Below are 20,719 nucleotides of genomic sequence, written 5' to 3' on the forward strand. Positions count from 1 at the left end.
AACACTCTCCACACCTCTCTGGAGCAAATAGGGATGGGCCCTTACCTTCATGTTACTGAGTTTCTGATCTTTGTCCTCATAGAAGAGAGAGTTCAAGCCCACAAGGTTGCCGTCAAGTTTAGAAGAATCCGCATTATCTATTCTATACCAATCTGAATGAGTGTGGACCTCCCCCTCCTCCAAGTCAAAAGGGAACAAAAGAGTAGGGGGAAATAGATAACCAATCTTCCTCCCTGAGCCACACATAGAGTGCTCACCAAAATCCCCAGAGGATACAAAAGCATTGGGGGGATCATCAAGATAGTTCTGCTCCAGAAGCTATAAGCCTAGAAAATCCTTGTGCTTCAAGATCATTAGATTCGACAGTCGGAGGACTCAATTGCTACTTTCATGGGCTTCAGACTTGAGTGGCTGGCCTTAGTCCCAATGCGGTCTCGAGCTTTTGGACCAATTGGGAAAGTTGTTGCGGGACTTAACAGTGTGGATCTCGGCCCATTTATGCTATGTCTTACTATTTCTTGTTGGGCTATACTTCTGTTATTAAGTGTTAATGGGCTTGGGCCTTTTATTTTAAGTTACAATACCTCTTACCAATGGGGGGTAAAGTTGTAATCTTATGTTTTTTTAATGTTGCCCTAATATAAATCAGTTTGAAGGGCTGGGTAGAGTGCTGCCGCCCTATTCTAAATCCCTTTGTGAATCAGATTAAAAACATGGTATCAGAGCTTTAAGCCGATCTCATCCTGCTCGCCTATCTTCTTCTTCACCTCACCTTTCTTCTTAAGTTTTCTCTTTTATAGTTGGATTAACAAGTAGGAGTTCTACTGCTGATCGTGGTTAGCTGAAGTTGTTAGGGTTTTGTCCTTGGAAAAACTCCAAGGAGACCCAGAATAGTTGCTAATATGTAGGTAGGGCAAGAAACTATGGAGTAGTCGTAATGGACTACCAGAAAGACCTATTTAGCAGGTCTAGCCGCTGGACTGCCAGTAGTATCAATCCAGGAGATTAGTATACGGTCCAGCCAAGCTTGTTAGCGAAGTTTGAGTAAAGGGAAGTGCTGTTAGACCCATTCTACTTGCTAAATATCAGATTTGAGTAAGTTCATAATGTCTTCCAGCACGAGTGAGGTATCTTCTGGAGGTTCTAGGACAGTTGACAATGTCATTCATCTTGGAAACCCTATGGTACAAATTACTAATGTGAAACTAGATGAATACAACTATAGGGAATGGGCCATTTCAAGATGGTCCATAGTGAGCCATGGACTACAACACTACATTGATGGGAAGATTAAGGAGCCAAAGGAAGATGAACCAAGTTAATAGGACCTGGTGTAGGGAAAATTCAAGTGTGATATCATGGTTGATGATTTCTATGACTCCCAAAATTGTGAGGCTTGTTCAGCATTATACAACCCACAAGATTTGGGAGAAGCTATACAACACTTATGGTCAAAAGAAAAATATAGCAAGGATTTGTAGGCTAAATCAAGACATCCTTAGTTTGACTCAAGGGGACATGACTGTTGCAACCTATTTTGCTACACTAGAAGGCTGATGGGAAGAGCTTGATCGCCATTCAATCCTTGAGTGGGGCGACACCAATGACAAAGAAAGCCATGACAAACAAATTGAAGAAGGAAGAATATTCAAGTTTCTAGCTGGTTTAGACCACTCATATGAAAGCATTAGAGCTCAAACTTTAGGGAGAGATGAACTTCCAGATTTGCATCATGTGTTTTACCTGATCAGAAATGAGGAGATGAGGAACCTAGTGAGCAGTCTGCACTTGTTTCCAGCAGCTCTAAGGGTGGAAAAGGGGCTGATAAAAAGAACATGAGGCTCAAATAAACTACCAACTAACAAACTGAAATAACTAACAAAACTAACTGTCTACAACTTTCATACAAACACAATGGGGACCACATCAATGGGGTCCACATCAGTGTTCTCTACACTCCCCCTCAAGTTGGGAATAGATATCTGTCATTCCCAACTTACATAGGTCTGCCTCTAACATTTTTCTTGAAACTGCCTCGGAGATAAGATCTACAAGCTGCATGTCGGAGGTGATATACGGAAGACATACTTCTCTGATAAAATGTCTATCCACTTCAATATGTTTAGTTCTTCTGTCGTGCTGTACTGGATTATGGGCTATACTAATAATAGCCTGATTATCACAGTACAACATTAAGGGCTTCTCATAAGCAATACCCAACTCCTCAAATAGAGATTTAAACTATAGAATTTCAGCTACACCATTTGCCATGGAACTATATTCAGCTTCAGCACTAGAACAAGAAACAACACTTTGTTTCTTACTCCTCCAAGAGACAAGATTACCTCCTACAAAGGCACAATATCCAGAGGTAGATCTTCTATCATCAACACACCCAACCCAATCAGCATTTGCGTAAGCTTCTATCTTCATGTGATCATTATTCTTGAATAAAACACCTCTACCTGGGCACCTCTTTAGATATGCCAATATCCTCTCAACTGCAAGTAGGTGAGTGGTTCTAGGAGAGTGCATATACTGACTAACAACACTGACTGCATAGCTGATGTCCGGTCATGTGAGACAAAGATAGAGAAGTTTTCCAACTAACTATTGGAATATAACTTTACCTTCAAGAGGCTCTCCACCCTCTGCACTTATCTTGTGATTCTGTTCAGTAGGTGTGTCAGCAGGCTTAATACCCAACTTTCTAGTTTCTTTCAACAAGTCAAGAACATACTTTCTTTGAGAAGCAAAAATCCCATGCTTGGACCTAGTTACCTCAATACCCAAAAAGTATCGTAGATCTCCCAAATCTTTTACCTCAAACTCTTGATGAAGGAGTTGTTTAAGAGACTCAATCTCATAGTTATCACTCCCTGTTACTACAATATCATCCACATATACAACAAGCAAGGTTAAGGAAGAATCAACTTACTTAATGAACAAGGTATGGTCTAACTAGGCCTGCACATAACCAAATTTCTCAAGGGCTTGTCTGAACCTATCAAACCAAGCTCTAGGGGACCGTTTTAGTCCATACAATGCTTTATTCATCCGGCAAACCTTTTTTCCTCTTTGTGTATCGTAAAATCTAGGAGGCAACTGCATGAAAACTTCTTCCTGCAAATCTCCGTTGAGAAAGGCATTTTTAACATCCATCTAGAACAAGGGCCAAGAGTAATTGGCTGCAAGAGATAACAAGACTTTGGTAGTGGTCATCTTTGCAACTAGTGCAAAAGTCTCCAACTAGTCAATACCATATGTTTGAGTAAATCCCTTTGCAACCAATCGGGCCTTATACCTTTCAATGGAACCATCAACGTTATGTTTCACAGTAAACACCCATCTACATCCAATTGGTTTCTTCCCTTTGGGCTGATCAACTATCTCCCAGGTTTGGTTTCTAATAAGGGCATCCATTTTTACCATCATTGCATCCTTCCACTCAAGAACTAACAAGGCTTCCTGCACTGTTTTGGGAATGAGAATATCAACAATGGGTGCAAGAAAGGACTTGTAAGAGGGGGACAAATGATGGTAGGACAAGAACTGGGAAATGTAGTGAGTTGTGAATGTGGTGCAACAGTATTTGCCTTTACGGACTGCAATGGGGAGGTCAAGGTCATCCAATGAAGGTGAGGGCTCAACAATGGAAGGTGAGAGGTCAACAATGGAAGGTATCTCATCCATAATATCTGATAAAGGAACTTTGGTACCTGGATCTAGATCCTTACAAGGAACTGGGGCTGGCCTGGACTGCTGATGACCAAAATCAACCTACCTCCACCGTCTGTGACATTGTTGTCAAGGCGAGGCCTAGGCGACATGGTGCCCTTTGAGGCTTGCCTCACCTAATCGCCTAGCAGTTTTCTACTTCCTATTATAAATACTTTTTTATTCATTCTTTTTTGAGATTATAATTATAAAATAGACATTATTAAACTAAAATAATCATTTTGTATGTTTATATACTAATTTCTTTTTATTATTTTCTTATTTATTAGGGTTTAATCAACACAAACATTGCTAAATGCTGTATTGAACCCTCAAAGACTTAAAAACCTGAACCAATAAGGAAGAACTAACAATTTTATCTAATCAACACATTTCCTCTTTCATATATTCTTCTTCTACTACTTCTTCTTCTTCTACTACTACTACCACTACCAATACTTTTTATTTTCTTCTTTTCCTATAACAAAAATAAGGGTTCAACCCCTATATTTTTTGAATTTTATATTCCTTCTTCCTTTTATTCTCATGAATATGTTGATTTTCTATACTTTAATATGAAATTTATACTTTTCTTATGAAAATCATGAATAATTATTAAAGAAATATGGTTTTGGTACCTAGGGAACTACCCTAGGATCTATGTTTTTAACATAAAAAATCCATCGCCTAGGCGACGCCTAGGCGCCTGCCTAGGTGACTAGGCGACAAGGCGCCCCCCAGTCGCCTAGCCTCACATTGGTGCCTTGAAAACTATGGTCTGTGATAGACTCCCAAATCCCGACACCTCTGACAACCCTCCCCATTACATCCCTCTTCACTCAATGGGATAGGTAATTGACTACTCTCCCCATGAGGAGAAGCCCTAGGATAATAGGGTACATCCTCAAAGAAAGTGACATCCATAGAGACAAATCTCCTCCCAGAAGTGAGTTTATAGCAGCAATATCCCTTTTGAGTTTGTGCATAACCAAGGAAAATACATTTTGAGGCCTTAGGATCAAATTTAGAACGATGAGGGCCAAGAATCTGAAGAAAGCAGGTAACACCAAAAGTTTTGAGGGGAATGGTAAACAACTCTTTATTAGGATATAGAAGGGTAAATGGAGGTTACATGTTAAGAATCCGTGAAAGAATTCGATTGATGAGATATACTGCTGTAAGAATAGCATCTCCCTAGAAACGTATAGGCACATTGGAGTTAAACATAATGCTTCTGGCCACCTCCAATAAGTGTATTCTTTCTCCCAGCAACCCCATTCTGCTGTGGTGTATGAGGACAAGTACTCTGATGGATCATCCCATGGTCAAGCAAATAAGAGGCTGATGGTTTGCAAAATATTCTTTCGCATTAATAAAGATAAAAATTATAGGGAGGTCCCTGAGAATAGGAAAAATTAAAGAAAGACCCCTACACCTAAAAAACATAACAAAAAACACCTTACAACATTCACGAATCAGAATACAAACAATTGTTAAATTATAGGGATTTGTTGGTGAAAGGAGACTCTGGATGGTTGTGCAATGTAATGCTAGAATTGAGAGCTCAATTCAATGGACTCAAAGGGAAGCAAATAGTATGGAAGATTTTCTAACAAAGCACAGAGCGGATAGGGAGAAATTGTATGGGGGAGCTACTTTTGGGGATTTTGGATCCACTGGATTATACATTTAAAATAGAGGTGCAAGAAAACAGTGGGTTTTTGGAACCATTAGAGTTGCATGGCACTTTTTCCAATGTTCTTTAATCATCAAAAAGAAAGGATATTATGTCATTCAACTCAATTTAGCATTAATCCCAACTATTTGGGATTGGTTTCCTATAGCAATGTAATGTAAAAAAAAAAAAAGGGAAAAAAACAAAAAAGGGTTAAGAATCTTAAATATGTCATATGTCACAAATAAACAGTTAGGCTAAATAAATTGCATATATGCTCAAAAAAAAAGAAAAACTTTCTTGAGAAAAGGCGTCTGAAGGTGTGAGACGTGACTTCCAGGAATAAGCCTTTATGCCTTGCCCTGAGGCAAGCCTAAGACACCATTGGAAGAAATATGGAAACTATGGAAGCATTAGCTTTTATTAAGCATTATGAAGATGTTAAAAATGTTTCATACATTTCAACTTCACAACATAATATCAGACCTTCCCACAGTTATAGTTAAATCTCCTACATAAACAAGAAGCAAAAGGACAACAAAATAAAACAGAACTTACACTTTCTGGAGTAACCATCCTTCTGATTTCTTCCTCCAAAGGAATGCGGAAATTGCGTTTCATAACCCAAAACAATTGTCCATTTGATTTCCTCTGTTGTGTTGCATGCCCCCATCATATTTCCAGATCAATGGAGATGAAAAGGTCAATAGATATTAAAACAGAACTCAGAGACAGAAGTGAACAAAAAAATATATGGAATGACTCAAACCTGAGTAGAGCAAATTGCAGAAGATATTGGAAATTTATTATGCCAGCTTTGAATGTAGAAGGGAACCCTGGACCTAAATTCAAACCTAACCTAAAACATGTTTGGGTCTTCAAGAAAATGTGCAAATTATAGAGGTTCTTTTGTTTAAAAAACATATTGGACCAATCTGAAACCAATTTTGAGATTACCAAGTAAAACCTGACCCAAATTTAAACTGAATCAGCATTAACCAAGCAAAACCTGAAAAATGGTTGAGTTCAGTTGGGCAGTGTAGCAAGAAATCACAACAATAATCATAATGCAAGACTACCTGCAAATCAGCACAGTGCTTCAACCTCTTCCGAAGAAAAGGTTCTGACAGGTTAGGAAACTGTGCAGACAATTCATCTGCTCGGATGCAAGGAAGCAAGCCACGATTTTCATTGGCATGGAATTCACGGTAAATACAAACTAACAGCCTGTTCCCAATATATGTCTGAAGGCCTTTTGATCCCGGAGAAATTACTTCCATGTGAGGCTCCTGAGTAGAATGTGAGCAAATTGTGAAGATGTAAACAAATTAAAGGATGAGTTATGCCATCTTAATCATTGTTTATGCATAAAATCAGCATATGTTAAATACCAAGACTTCTTTTCAGAAAATGAAATCTTAGGTGATAAAACTGGATGACTCAACTAGTCAATTTACATAACAGTGAAGGATCAAAGTCATCAAACCATGTTTGTCTAAAATGTACAACCTTAAGATTATTATAATACCAAAATAGTGCAAGGTTTTCTGGAAACTCAAGATTCAAATGAGAATAAGAAAACCAGAAATAACTCATTACAAAATATAAGCAATATCAATTAAAATTTAAAGCAAATCACACAATATTTAATTAAATCTAAATTTAGAAAGAAAATTGTAGAGAACACTGATGTGGGCCCCACTGCAGTGGTCCTCACTGTGTTCGTAGGACAGCAATGTAGTTATTTGTTTCAGTTATAGTAGTGTCAGTTTGAGTCAGTTTGTTAATTCAGTTGTTATTTATTTCAGTTTTTATTTACTTTATTTATTATGTAAGTACCAAGGACAGATGTGTCCTTTCCATTATGTACTAAACATAAACTAAAAATATTAAGAGAGTGGCGGCGGCAGATCTGTTAGAATTTGTCCCTCCTTTCAACAACTTGTGTTCTCTTGCTTCTCTTCTATTCTCTCTCCTTTCTCTCACTTTCTTTTCTGTTTTGCAAACCTAAAACCTTTTAGGATTCAAGACTGATTACAGTCTTGATCTTCTACTTGGTATCAGAGCCTATCTAGGGCTTCTCATGTGTCTAGTCCAGCCGACCACATGAGGACTAGCTAGGGCTGGAAGCTTTGAAGAAGTTTTTCGGTGGCTGAATCTTGGAGATTACCAGGAGAGGTTCGCAACAGTTGAAGACTTGCCGCGGCTTGCAGAGAGTTGGTAATCAGGAAGAGGCAGTGAAGGTTAAGGTTCAGGTAACCCTAGAAGACAGTAAACCGAAGACAGGTAATCAGTAAGTAAGTTTTTTTTACTGAATTTCAGAGACTGCAACCAGCCGAGATAGGTTGGACCTATCTAGAAAGAGGGGCCGAACTGTGTTCAAGTTTGTTCTAGGGTTTGGCTTGCCGAACTGTGGTTAAGTTTGTTTCTAGGGTTTGACTGTTGGGTTGAACTCTCCTCTTCAAAGGTGATTAGTTTTTAGGGTTTTGTTAGCGTAGGGGTATTTCTGTCTTTATACCTTGATTGATGTTGCAGATCTGTAATGTTGTGTTGAAACATGTGCTCTTAACTTAAGTAAGGGCACATAGGTCTTTTCAGTTATGTTTTAATAATAATATAAATACTTACTGGCCGATTGGGAGAAGTTATGTTAACTCTTCCAGTGAAAGAATGGTAGGATCCATCTAATGGACGCCATAAAGGTTGCGGAATGGGTGGGCGAATTTAAAAAAATTTCCTACCTTCTCCCAACTGGGAATCATATTCCCTAAATTTAGAATACAATATTCAAGGATCCTACTTGAACCATAATCAAACCAGATCTGTACCAAAAGATAAATGGGAGGAATATACCTGATCCGGAGAAGCAGTATCTCCCCAAGTTGGTGTTCACGCCCAAAGAATGCTCCAAGATCCGTTCCTGCTGAAGATGACACAGCTATGAATGGAACAGAACCAGCAGGGTGCGTCCTACACACTGGATCCTTCACAAGAATCCTCTGGAAACACTAAACACTGAATCCTTTTAGTCTTTGTTGCAAGACTAATGTCAAGAACAGATTTCTTGACTTTCTTCTTCTGCAAAGATCTAATCTTGCAAAACCAGATGGCGGCGGCAGGAGGAGAAATCTAAAGGCGAAAAGGCTGAACTGCCTTTTTTTCTTTTTCTGGAGTATGAAATGAGATCCTATCTCAATTCGCAGGAGATATCCTATATCTCTTCAAGGTGGTTCGAAATCTGATATTTCTCTTTCTTGGTTAGGGTTTCTCCTCCTTTCTTCTTGATTAAGAAACCTCCTAATTAGGAGTTATCCCAATCCAAATCAGTATTTGGATAGGGGATAATCTTAATCCTATCTGCAGATAAAGTTAGCTTACTCCTGATCTTATCAGGAGGTTACCATATTCAAATCTAATTTAAATTTGGTCTCCAAGAGTGGATAAGGCTAAAGGCCCAATCCTTTTACTAACATTAATCTCAGATTCGCCTCAAAGATGGGTGATCATATCAGCCCACCTCGAATTGGGCTTCTAGCCCATTAAGTGTTCAGTGTCTAATTACTTTCCAATCTGCTGCCCAGTTGGGCTTCTTTGTATGGTGTGGGACCCAAGCATTGATCTACACACCAGCCACATGGGTTCGGCCCAGCCTTTAATACAAGGCCTAGCCGAATTCACTGAAAAACTCAATGAACCCCTTGAGTCCATCATATGGACCCTATGGGCCCAACACTTACATTAAGTGGTCCCTGGGCCAAGCCATCTTATAAAAACCCAGGGACTGTGGGCAGGTGCAAGATTAGCCCATCAGGTATTATCCTCAATGGTCTTACACTTAACCTCTCAGCCCTTAATGATCAAGCACTGCCCGACAAGAGAGGACCTCTCCCTCGACTGCAAGGAACAGTGCCGCACTCTCCTCTCACATGGATCCCGGGAATTAAAACCATTTGCAAACAATTTGAAACCGTACATATATATATAAATATATTAATTTTGCAAAACAAAATTCCAACGATTGAAATCAACTGCCGGCAGTTTGGTTTCCATCAGAGAGAGTGCATTCCCGATCATTACCCTTTCTCCAACAAAGTGGCTGATTCTGTCACTATGATCACCCACTCAGATGAATTCTCAAACTGCCCCAACATACCCAAATTTTGATCCCCGCTAAGGATCTCACTGATTGGCATATCAAAGGCAGTTTGATCCAACACCTAGTGAAGTGTCATAATCGAGTCTAGGGGTCAGGTGTAAATTTCCAGTTTTGCCCATCTATCTCCATGGTCCAGGGAAATACTGGAAATCTGGTCCGGTTCAAGGATTCAAGTAATCCCATACTGCATGTGCCTCGGGTCTTACCCTGATGGCTGAGACAGCCCATCCCAACACTTGGTGGCACACCAGCATCAGCCTTGGCAGGATAAATCTCCCCAGATTTATCCAACGGTTGTGAACATTTAAAACTAACATGAATCTCTATAAATGTCCAGTTTTAGGGTTTTACACAGAATTAAACCAAACAACATGAATCAAACATGCACTTTATTTATTTCCACTAAATAACAAAAGTACATCAAATCAGATTGAAGCTAAGGGCATACAAAAACTGTCTAATAGCTCCCACTTGCACTTAGGTCCAATCTGGTACAAGCCGGAGTCCCATACTTTCCACGTGTTTCTCAAACACCTTCTGTGTTAGTGGCTTAGTCAATGGGTCTGCCACATTATCCGTTGATGCTACCTTTTGAATCAGGACGTCCCCTCTACCAACGATCTCCCGCAGTACATGGTACTTTCTCTCGATGTGCTTTGACTTCGAGTGAGCCCGAGGCTCTTTAGCCTGGGCGATCGCTCCATTGTTGTCACACAACGGGATGGGAGATGTGCTGGATGGAATCGCTCCCAATTCGTGTATGAACTTCTTCATCCACACGGCTTCCTTGGCAGCTTCACTTGCGACAATGTACTCGGCCTCGGTTGTGGAGTCTGCAATGGACCCCTGTTTGCTGCTTTTCCAGCAAACAGCACACGATCCTATCGTGAAAACAAGACCCAGATGTAGACTTTCTATCATCTGGATCCGACTGGAAATCGGCATCGGTATACCCTAGAACTTGCAGTGAACTACCATCGAATACCAGACAAAACTCTTTTGTCCTTCGAAGGTATTTGAGTATGTTCTTCACAGCAGTCCAATGCTCCTGCCCTGGGTTTGCCTGGAATCTGCTTACCACACTCACCGCCTGAGCAATGTCAGGGCGAGTACACAGCATGGCATACATGATGCTCCCTACGGCTGAGACATAGGGAACGTCTCTCATGCTCTCAATCTCCTCAGAAGTCTTGGGAGACATCTTCTTGGAGAGAGTGACTCCGTGCCTGAAAGGAACGTTTCCTTTCTTGGAGTTCTCCATGCTGTACCTCTTGACAATTTTGTCAATATAAGCAGCCTGGGATAATCCAATTATCCGCTTCGATCTATCTCTATAGAGTCGAAGACCCGGTATGTATGAAGCTTCTCTAAGATCTTTCATGGAGAACTGCTGTGATAGCCATACCTTGACCGAAGTCAACATTCCTACATCATTCCCAATGAGTAGGATATCGTCCACGTACAACACCAAAAAGGTGATCTTATCCCCACTGGACTTCCTGTAAACACAGGGCTCATCCGGATTCTGCTCAAAGTCAAACGTTTTGACTGCAGAATCAAAACGGATGTTCCAACTCCTAGAAGCCTGCTTAAGTCCATATATGGATCTATTAAGTTTACATACCATGTGTTCCTGACCAGCAGCAATGAAGCCTTGCGGCTGCTGCATGTAGATATCTTCACTAAGATCTCCATTCAGGAACGCGGTTTTGACATCCATTTGCCAAATCTCGTAGTCATGGTACGCTGCTACAGCTAGCAGGATCCTAATGGATTTAAGCATGGCCACGGGCGAAAAGGTTTCCTCATAGTCGATGCCTTCTTTCTGAGTATACCCTTTCGCCACCAAACGAGCTTTAAAGGTCTCAATCCTGCCATCGGGGCCCTTCTTCCTCTTGTAGATCCATTTGCAACCAATTGCTTTTACCCCGAAGGGCGGATCCACTAGAGTCCAGACTCCATTGGTCTCCATTGAGTCCATTTCAGCTCTCATGGCCTCCACCCACTTCTGGGAGTCTATGTCTAACATAGCTTCCGCGTAAGTCACGGGATCCTCTTCACTAGTCAAGGTTTCCACCAGGTAACTTTCCTGGTCATAACCATATCGGACTGGTGGTCTGGATACCCGGGTGGTTCTTCTAGGTTGGTCATTACCTGGAAGTTGTGGGACATCTCCCACTGCTCCTGAGCTCTCCTCATCAAGAACTATTTCCTGACGATGGGTGTCCAGGATGTAATCGGATTCTAAGAATTGGGCGTTTCGACTGCAGAACACTTTCTGCTCACTCGGGTCATAGAATAGATAACCCACCGAATCCTTTGAGTACCCTATAAACAGGCAACGACTGGATTTAGATTCCAACTTGTCCGCACTTGTTATTTTAACGTGTGCAGGACAACCCCAAATCTTCAAGTGTCTTACACTTGGCTTCCTTCTGGTCCAAAGTTCATATGGAGTTTTCGGAACTGATTTGGTTGGAACCCGATTCAGCACGTAGATAGCAGTCTCTAATGCGTATCCCCAAAAGGATGTGGGTAATTGTAAGCGTACGAGAAGTGACCGGACCATGTCCAACAAGGTCCTATTCCTCCTCTCTAAAACACCGTTGAGTTGAGGTGTAGCAGGAGGAGTTAATTGTGACACTATCCCATTAGCCTTTAAGTAGTCCCTGAATTCGTCAGAGAGATACTCGCCACCTCGATCTGATCGAAGGGCCTTAATTTCTCTCCCTAACTGTTTCTCGACTTCCTGTCTGAACTCTTTGAACTTTTCAAATGATTCAGACTTATGTCTCATTAGGTACACGTAACCATATCGTGAAAAATCATCTGTAAAGGTGATGAAGTACACGTGTTGATTCCGTGTCCTAACACTCAGGGGACCACATACATCAGTATGTATCAGGTCAAGTGTGCCTTCAGATCTTTCAGGCTTACCATCAAATGGCCGCTTAGACATCTTACCTTGAAGGCAAGGTTCACAAGTGGGAAGATTTTCTACGGTTAGAAAATCCAAAGGACCATCCTTTACCAGCCTTGTGATTCGGTCAATACCGATATGGCCAAGTCGGTAATGCCAGAGGCACGTGGGACTTACTGTATCACGATTCCTTTTCTTGGGATTTTCGACCGACGTAGTTTCGGTTAAGTTAGTTTCCAGAGAAGGATGTAGAACATAGAGACCGTTCTCTAGTTCCCCGCATGCGATGAATTTATTATTCCGTTTAACAGTAATCATATTACTAAAATAAACAGTATATCCATCAGCACACAGTTTTGAAACAGAAATTAAATTTCTTCTCAAGTTCTGTACATAAAGACAATCTTTAAGTACAAGTATTCCTTCTTTAAAAACTAATTCTACGGTTCCTATTACCGTCGCTGCAACACTTGCAGTTGTTCCCAAGAATAGTGTCACTTCACCTTCACTCAACCTTCTGCTAACTTTGAACCCCTGCAGTGAGTTACACGCATGAGTTGAAGCCCCGGAGTCAACACACCAGGACACAGAAGTAACTAACATGTTAGTTTCTATGACACAAGTTTCGATGTTACCTTTCTTAGATTCCAGGTAGGCAGGACAATTCCTCTTCCAGTGGCCGGTCTACTTGCAGAAGTGACGGACATCAGATGCCTTGTTCTTCTTCTGCTTCTTAGGTTTGGCAGCCTTCTTCTGAGGCTTCTTTGCCTTTCTCTTTTTCTTGCCCGATTTGTTAGCTTCAGCAAGCATAACCACAGACTCATCCTTCATGAGTAGATCCTCGGCTCTCTGCAACATATTGCTAAGTTCCTGGACGCTGACATTCAGCTTATTCATATTGTAGTTCATTGTGAACGCATTGAAGGAAGAGGGCAAAGAATTGAGGATGGCATCCACTTGCGTGCCAAGATCTAGCCCGGATCCAAGAGCTTCAAGTTCGTTAATGTATCCCATCATCCGAAGACAATGGTCATGAACTTTCTGCCCTTTGGTCATCTGCGCGGTCATGAACAATTTCAGGACCTTCTGTCGAGTAGAACGGTTCTGCTCTTCATACATTGTTCTTAGAATGTCCAATATGTCCTTGGCTAGTTCGATCTGATCGAACTGCCTCTGTATTGAGTTGTCTAATGAGGCAATGACAAAGCAGTGGGCTAGGGAGTTCTTATCCTCCCACTCTTGGTAGTCCCTCCCACGGGCCTCAGAAGCCCTATCACCCGGACGTTCCGGGGTAGGATTTTTCACCACCTTGTCTAACTTTTCGAAAGTTAGGACCAGCATAAGATTTTTGTACCAGTCGGCATAGTTTGGGCCCTTAAGCTTGTTATCGTCTAGAAGCTTTGCAAATTGACCGTTTGCCATTTTCTGATAAAATAGCAAAATCATTAGTCCACAACCTTAGTTTGATTCATGTTACCTACATAGATATGGCTTTTAATCTATGTTCCATTCCCATTTGTTCATCTCTGAGATTTCCCTCCTTTCTCAGTGACGGAGACGACGAAATGTCTCTGGAAATGTGGGAAATCACATGGGGTGCGTGAAGCCAACTGTTTCAGCTGCATAACCTCACCACCTTTCTGTGACGAATCATATCCACTCATCAAATGAGTTTCCCTTTGGACTCTGTCAGACAAGGTTCAGAGCCGTTTTCAGGTAAACCTTTCTGTCCAGTGAGTGCACACCCATCATATTCAGGTTCCGCCAAGGTACCGTGAGAGAGTTCCCATTTTCTGGTGAAACCCCTCCCACATCGGTCTATGATGCCCCTATCATCTTATGAAACACTCTAATAGATCCAACAGCAAATGGATAGCCCATTTTTATGGTGCGTTTCCTCATTACTGAAGGACCCATCATTGTGCTAATGACGGAAGGCCTTTTGAGAGTCCATCATATGGGTCTCCCTATCACATGCATTCATATTTGCTGGAGGGAACAAAATTACGCCCTAGTTTTAATTTAGGTCAAACCAGAGTGGCTCCCACTGACTTTCATAAAGTCAGATTTCTGGTGGGCCTTAATCGGCTAGGGGTTCCGTACGCATCCCTTTTCAGGGTTATGGGGCCCACCAAGCAAAGAGGGGTCATCCAATGACCTTGAAGGACACCATGGCAATGATGTGCATTCAGCCATGGTGTGCGCAAGAGCCACTAACGAGTCTTCATGGGTCAAGTACTTATGGCCCATGGTCGCAGCACATCAAACATCCAAACATCACATGTAAAGGAGGAATTGATCCAATCAATTAACTGTTGTAAAGCCCATTGAATAGCCCTTTTAAAATCTAAGTCATTAACATTTAATGACTACTAGGTGTATGGGCTGAATCGCAGATAGCAGTTCAGCCCACACAGCTTATCTCACAGTAATGGGCCTTTTGCAGTTTTAACCCTTTAAAACTGGGCTTTACAGGTGGGCCAAATTAATCCCTGTAATTGAACATCAGATTTGGAACAGCAAGTGTGAGAAATACAGACTGAAAAACAGTCCCTATCGAACCCCAGATTCGGTCCAAACAGTTTTGGTCCAATCTAGTCCGAGAGGATCCAAAACTGATTTTCAATTCAAGAATTAATTCATGAAAGATCTGAAATTAATAATTTTGATTTCAAACAATCACAAATCAAACCATGGACGGTTCGCACCACCTGCAAAACAGAGGTTAATCACAACGGGTGCAGTTTCACAAACTGCAAATCGCAGAAAGCGATTTCTCCAACTGCAAATCTCCAGCGCCTTCTTCTTCTTCCTTCTTCTTTAATTGCATTCTTGATCAAATCCTATACATTCAGTCTAAAAATAAAAAAAAATTTACAAACCGAATTAAATAAATAGAAAGAAAAAGGGTGCACAGACTATCTGCGCCAAATCTGCACTGCGATCTCCAGGTTCGAACAGTCCATTAAATCAAAATAAATAAAGAACAATTCTAAATAAATTTTGGATTTAATAAAAATTAATTTCAGATCAATCGCCCTTAACAAGAAACAGTTTCTTAAAATAAAGAAAACAATCTGCGCAAATCTTGAAAGAACACCTTCTATCCATCTGCGCAGGGTCAAATCTGATTTTCTTTTGGTTCAAGATTCGAACCTGTGGCTCTGATACCACTGAAAGAATGGTAGGATCCATCTAATGGACGCCATAAAGGTTGCGGAATGGGTGGGCGAATTTCAAAAAATTTCCTACCTTCTCCCAACTGGGAATCATATTCCCTAAATTTAGAATACAATATTCAAGGATCCTACTTGAACCATAATCAAACCAGATCTGTACCAAAAGATAAATGGGAGGAATATACCTGATCCGGAGAAGCAGTATCTCCCAAAGTTGGTGTTCACGCCCAAAGAATGCTCCAAGATCCGTTCCTACTGAAGATGACACAGCTGTGGATGGAACAGAACCAGCAGGGTGCGTCCTACACACTGGATCCTTCACAAGAATCCTCTAGAAACACTAAACACTGAATCCTTTTAGTCTTTGTTGCAAGACTAATGTCAAGAACAGATTTCTTGACTTTCTTCTTCTGCAAAGATCTAATCTTGCAAAACCAGATGGCGGCGGCAGGAGGAGAAATCTAAAGGCGAAAAGGCTGAACTGCCTTTTTTTCTTTTTCTGGAGTATGAAATGAGATCCTATCTCAATTCGCAAGAGATATCCTATATCTCTTCAAGGTGGTTCGAAATCTGATATTTCTCTTTCTTGGTTAGGGTTTCTCCTCCTTTCTTCTTGATTAAGAAACCTCCTAATTAGGAGTTATCCCAATCCAAATCAGTATTTGGATAGGGGATAATCTTAATCCTATCTACAGATAAAGTTAGCTTACTCCTGATCTTATCAGGAGGTTACCAGATTCAAATCTAATTTGAATTTGGTCTCCAATAGTGGATAAGGCTAAAGGCCCAATCCTTTTAATAACATTAATCTCAGATTCGCCCCAAGGATGGGTGATCATATCAGCCCACCTCAAAATGGGCTTCTGGCCCATTAAGTGTTCAGTGTCTAATTACTTTCCAATCTGCTGCCCAGTTGGGCTTCTTTGTATGGCGTGGGACCCAAGCATTGATCTACACACCAACTACATGGGTTCGGCCCAGCCGAATTCACTGAAAAACTCAATGAACCCCTTGAGTCCATCATATGGACCCTATGGGCCCAACACTTACATTAAGTGGTCCCTGGGCCAAGCCATCTTATAAAAACCCAGGGACTGTGGGCAGGTGCAAGATTAGCCCATCAGGTATTATCCTCAATGGTCTTACACTTAACCTCTCAGCCCTTAATGATCAAGCACTGCCCAACAAGAGAGGACCTCTCCCTCGGCTGCAAGGAACAGTGCCGCACTCTCCTCTCACATGGATCCCGGGAATTAAAACCATTTGCAAACAATTTGAAACCGTACATATATATATAAATATATTAATTTTGGAAAACAAAATTCCAACGATTGAAATCAACTGCCGGCAGTTTGGTTTCCATCAGAGAGAGTGCATTCCCGATCATTACCCTTTGTCCGACAAAGTGGTTGATTCTGTCACTATGATCACCCACTCAGATGAATTCTCAAACTACCCCATCATACCCAGGTTTTGATCCCCGCTAAGGATCTCACTGATTGGCATATCAAAGGCAGTTTGATCCAACACCTAGTGAAGTGTCATAATCGAGTCTAGGGGTCAGGTGTAAATTTCCAGTTTTGCCCATCTATCTCCATGGTCCAGGGAAATACTGGAAATCTGGTCCGGTTCAAGGATTCAAGTAATCCCATACTGCATGTGCCTCGGGTTTTACCCTGATGGCTGAGACAGCCCATCCCAACACTTGGTGGCACACCAGCATCAGCCTTGGCAGGATAAATCTCCCCAGATTTATCCAATGGCTGTGAACATTTAAAACTAACATGAATCTCTATAAATGTCCAATTTTAGGGTTTTACACAGAATTAAACCAAACAACATGAATCAAACATGCACTTTATTTATTTCCACTAAATAACAAAAGTACATCAAATCAGATTGAAGCTAAGGGCATACAAAAACTATCTAACATCCAGTTCGAACCAGAATTCTCTCTTCTCTCACTCTCTTTCTCTCTTTCTCTATCACTCTTTCTTCTTCTACATAACTGAACTCAGTCAGGCCGAACTCTAAGGCAGACCTGAATTCTAACATGGTATGAGAGCAGGTTAAATCTGCCTAGATTTCTGCTTGCCTAGAGTTCATTCTCTGCGCACCCTATCTAGGGTTTTCTTCATTTTTTCTGTGTTCGATTGGAGATAAGGGAAAGGGCTGAAAAGTAGTGATCGCCCTCTTCCCTTGGGGGTCTCTATGCCTCCAATCAGGTCGTATGTGGCCGGTTGCTGTGATTTCTGAGATCGCCCTCTCCTAGTAGAGGAAGAATAGAGGGACGAACTGTGTGTGGCTGTTGTGTGTGAAGCGGCTGTTGTGTGTGGACTGCTCTCCTGCCTGCATGGATGTTACTTCAGCGATAAGGTAAGAGATTTCAGTTCTTGATATCAGTTATGGATTAAATAGGAGGCGTGTATCAGATCATTTGCTAGTGTTTCGGCCAGTAAGTGCTAGGGTTTATGCTGGTTTCTTTGTGCATGTTGAAGGAAGAGATATGATCATATAGTGGTGAGATTTCAGGTAGTTGTAGGAGCAGGGTTTGTGGTGTAAAGAGCACACATTCCAGCAACAATTAGTGCTGCAATCAGTGTGACAGGTGTGACCTAGTGGTGTGTAGTGTGCAGATCTCAGTGATAATAGAATTCAGCAAGTGTGCAAAATTGGTGATAACATAATGGGAGACAGTAATGATTATAAACCTAGTGTGATGGTGCCTACAGACTACCTGAATGTTCAGATGACCTCCATTAAGTTAAATGGAGAGAATTATGTGCCTTGGGCTAAATCCGTTGAAGTTTTTCTAAAGGCAAAGAAGAAGGCAAAACATATCAGAGAGGAGAAACCCTCCTCTGACTCTCACGAGTATGAAGATTGGGAGCAAGAGGACGCTCAGATCATCACATGGTTGTGGAACAGTATGGAACCCAGGATTAGTGTGAACTTCATGTTCCTTGATACTGCCAAAGACGTGTGAGACCATGCGAAAAAATTGTATTCGGGGCAGGACAATACAACCAAAGTTTATCAGCTTTATCAAGAGTACTTTAATCTGCAACAGGGCAATCAGAGTCTTGAGGAGTACTATGCCAACATGAGGAACATACGTAATGAGTTGAATGTCTATCATCCTCTCACTTTTGATGTTAAGATTCAACAACAGCAGAGAGAGCAGCTTGATGTGACTAGATTTTTGGCGGGACTAAAGTCTGAATATGAATTAGTACAGGCTCAGATATTAGGGGGATCAGCTCTTCCGTCCCTAGAAGAGGTATTTGCTCGACTTCGGAGGATTTCTATCGGATCTACTGAGAACTCTAATATCTCAAATAGATCTACCTTTGCTGCATCGAGAGGCCGTGGTGGAGCTCGGGGAGCTCAGTCTGGCCGTGGTGTTGGTAGTGGTTCTGCATATGGCCGAAGTGGCAATGGTGGGTCTACTTATAATCGTGGTGGTGGTCGTACTGGGAGCAGAGATTCAGGGGGAGCCCATGGTAGAGGACGTAGCTCAGGCACGAGGAAGTGCACTCATCGTGGTATGGGTGGACATACCATCAACTATTGTTATGATTTACATGGTCCTCCCTCAACCTAGGCCAATCATGCCGCGACCGATGACTCAAGTTCCAGCTTTAAATAGGAGAATCATTCATCTGACTATTTGCCTCCTACATCCACAGATGGTCCCATGAAGGAGATGGTGAGTGTTCCCCGTGATGAATATGAGAGGTTTATCCAATCATAGCAGAACACGGCAACCTTTGCTCACTCAGGTATGGCTTGTCTGGCATCTACACCCATTCCCTGGATCATTGACTCTGGAGCCTCCGATCACATGACTGGAACTTCAGGTGTGTTTTCCTCCTCATCTCATTGCTCAACATCACAATCTGTCACCCTTGCTAATGGTTCCACATCCTCAATTTGTGGTGTTGGTAATGTTGACCTAGATCCTGTATCCCTCTCATCAGTTCTGTATGTTCCTAAATTGCCTTTTAACCTTATGTCTGTTAGTAAGCTGACCAAATCACTTAACTGCTCGAGTGGGGGAAAACTTGAAATAGAAGGGTACTCTGATGCTGATTGGGCCGGTTCTATGTCTGATAGGCAATCCACTACAGCCTATTGCACGTTTCTGGGAGGTAACTTGCTGACATGGAAAAGTAAGAAGCAAACGGTTGTGGCAAGAAGCAATGCAGAGGCAGAATATAGGGCTATGGCGCATACTGCTTGTGAATTAGTGTGGCTAAGGAACCTTCTATCGGAAGTAGGGTACAACATTAACACTCCAATGAAGCTCTATTGTGATAATCAGGCTGCAGTTCATATCTCCTCTAATCCGGTGTTTCATGAGAGAACCAAGCACATTGAGGTTGACTGTCACTTTGTGAGGGAGAAGGTGCTGAATGGAGAGCTAGACACTACACATGTTAATACAGGAAATCAGTGGGCTGACTTATTTACAAAAGGCTTGAGTCGGGGAAGAGTGGACTACATATGTAACAAGCTGGGAGTATACGATATATACTCACCAACTTGAGGGGGAGTGTTAGCGTAGGGGTATTTCTGTCTTTATACCTTGATTGATGTTGCTGATCTGTAATGTTGTGTTGAAACATGTGCTCTTAAGTAATGGCACATTGGTCTTTTCAGTTATGTTTTTATAATAATATAAATACTTACTGGCCGACTGGGAGAAGTTATGTTAACTCTTCCAGTTCAAACCAGAATTCTCTCTTATCTCTTTCTCTCTTTCTCTATCACTCTTTCTTCTTCTACATAACTGAACTCAGTCAGGCCGAACTCTAAGGCAGACCTGAATTCTAACAGGTTTCATATTGCCCTACGACAAGTCCCACTTGTGCGGACTGCTTGGAGAGTGCAGCTGAGCACTTACTTCAAACCTACAGTTGAAACCCTATTTTTTCTCTCGCAACAGTGGGCCCCACAATAGTGATTTCAGAAAATAGCATCTCAGATTGATAGGCTGCCTGGTAATGTGCATGCCAATTGATTTCAGATCAGATTTGAGTTGATTTCTTGCATATACTGTGATAGGCGAT

At 41.6% G+C, this 20,719-nt stretch overlaps 1 protein-coding gene across 16 annotated transcripts in view; it reads right to left on the bottom strand.

Moving 5' to 3' along the window:
• The window catches only part of LOC148869156 (transcription initiation factor TFIID subunit 1-like), a 197,337-nt gene that overhangs the window by 44,286 nt on the left and 132,332 nt on the right, over positions 1-20,719 (bottom strand). For 11 of the 16 annotated variants that reach the window (XM_088973211.1, XM_088973206.1, XM_088973200.1 and 8 more), the window contains 3 exons: positions 6,472-6,681; positions 6,162-6,251; positions 5,951-6,043 (listed from right to left, as the gene is read on the bottom strand). In XM_088973211.1, the coding sequence (XP_088829337.1) occupies positions 5,951-6,043; positions 6,162-6,251; positions 6,472-6,681 (393 nt within the window). The remainder of the gene's footprint in view (positions 1-5,950; positions 6,044-6,161; positions 6,252-6,471; positions 6,682-20,719) is intronic. The other 5 variants (XM_088973213.1, XM_088973212.1, XM_088973209.1 and 2 more) reach the window with 1 other exon arrangement.

Source organism: Nelumbo lutea, chromosome 2, assembly GCF_056320005.1.
Source record: "Nelumbo lutea isolate HS-2025 chromosome 2, American lotus-T2T, whole genome shotgun sequence".
Classification (NCBI taxonomy): domain Eukaryota; kingdom Viridiplantae; phylum Streptophyta; class Magnoliopsida; order Proteales; family Nelumbonaceae; genus Nelumbo; species Nelumbo lutea.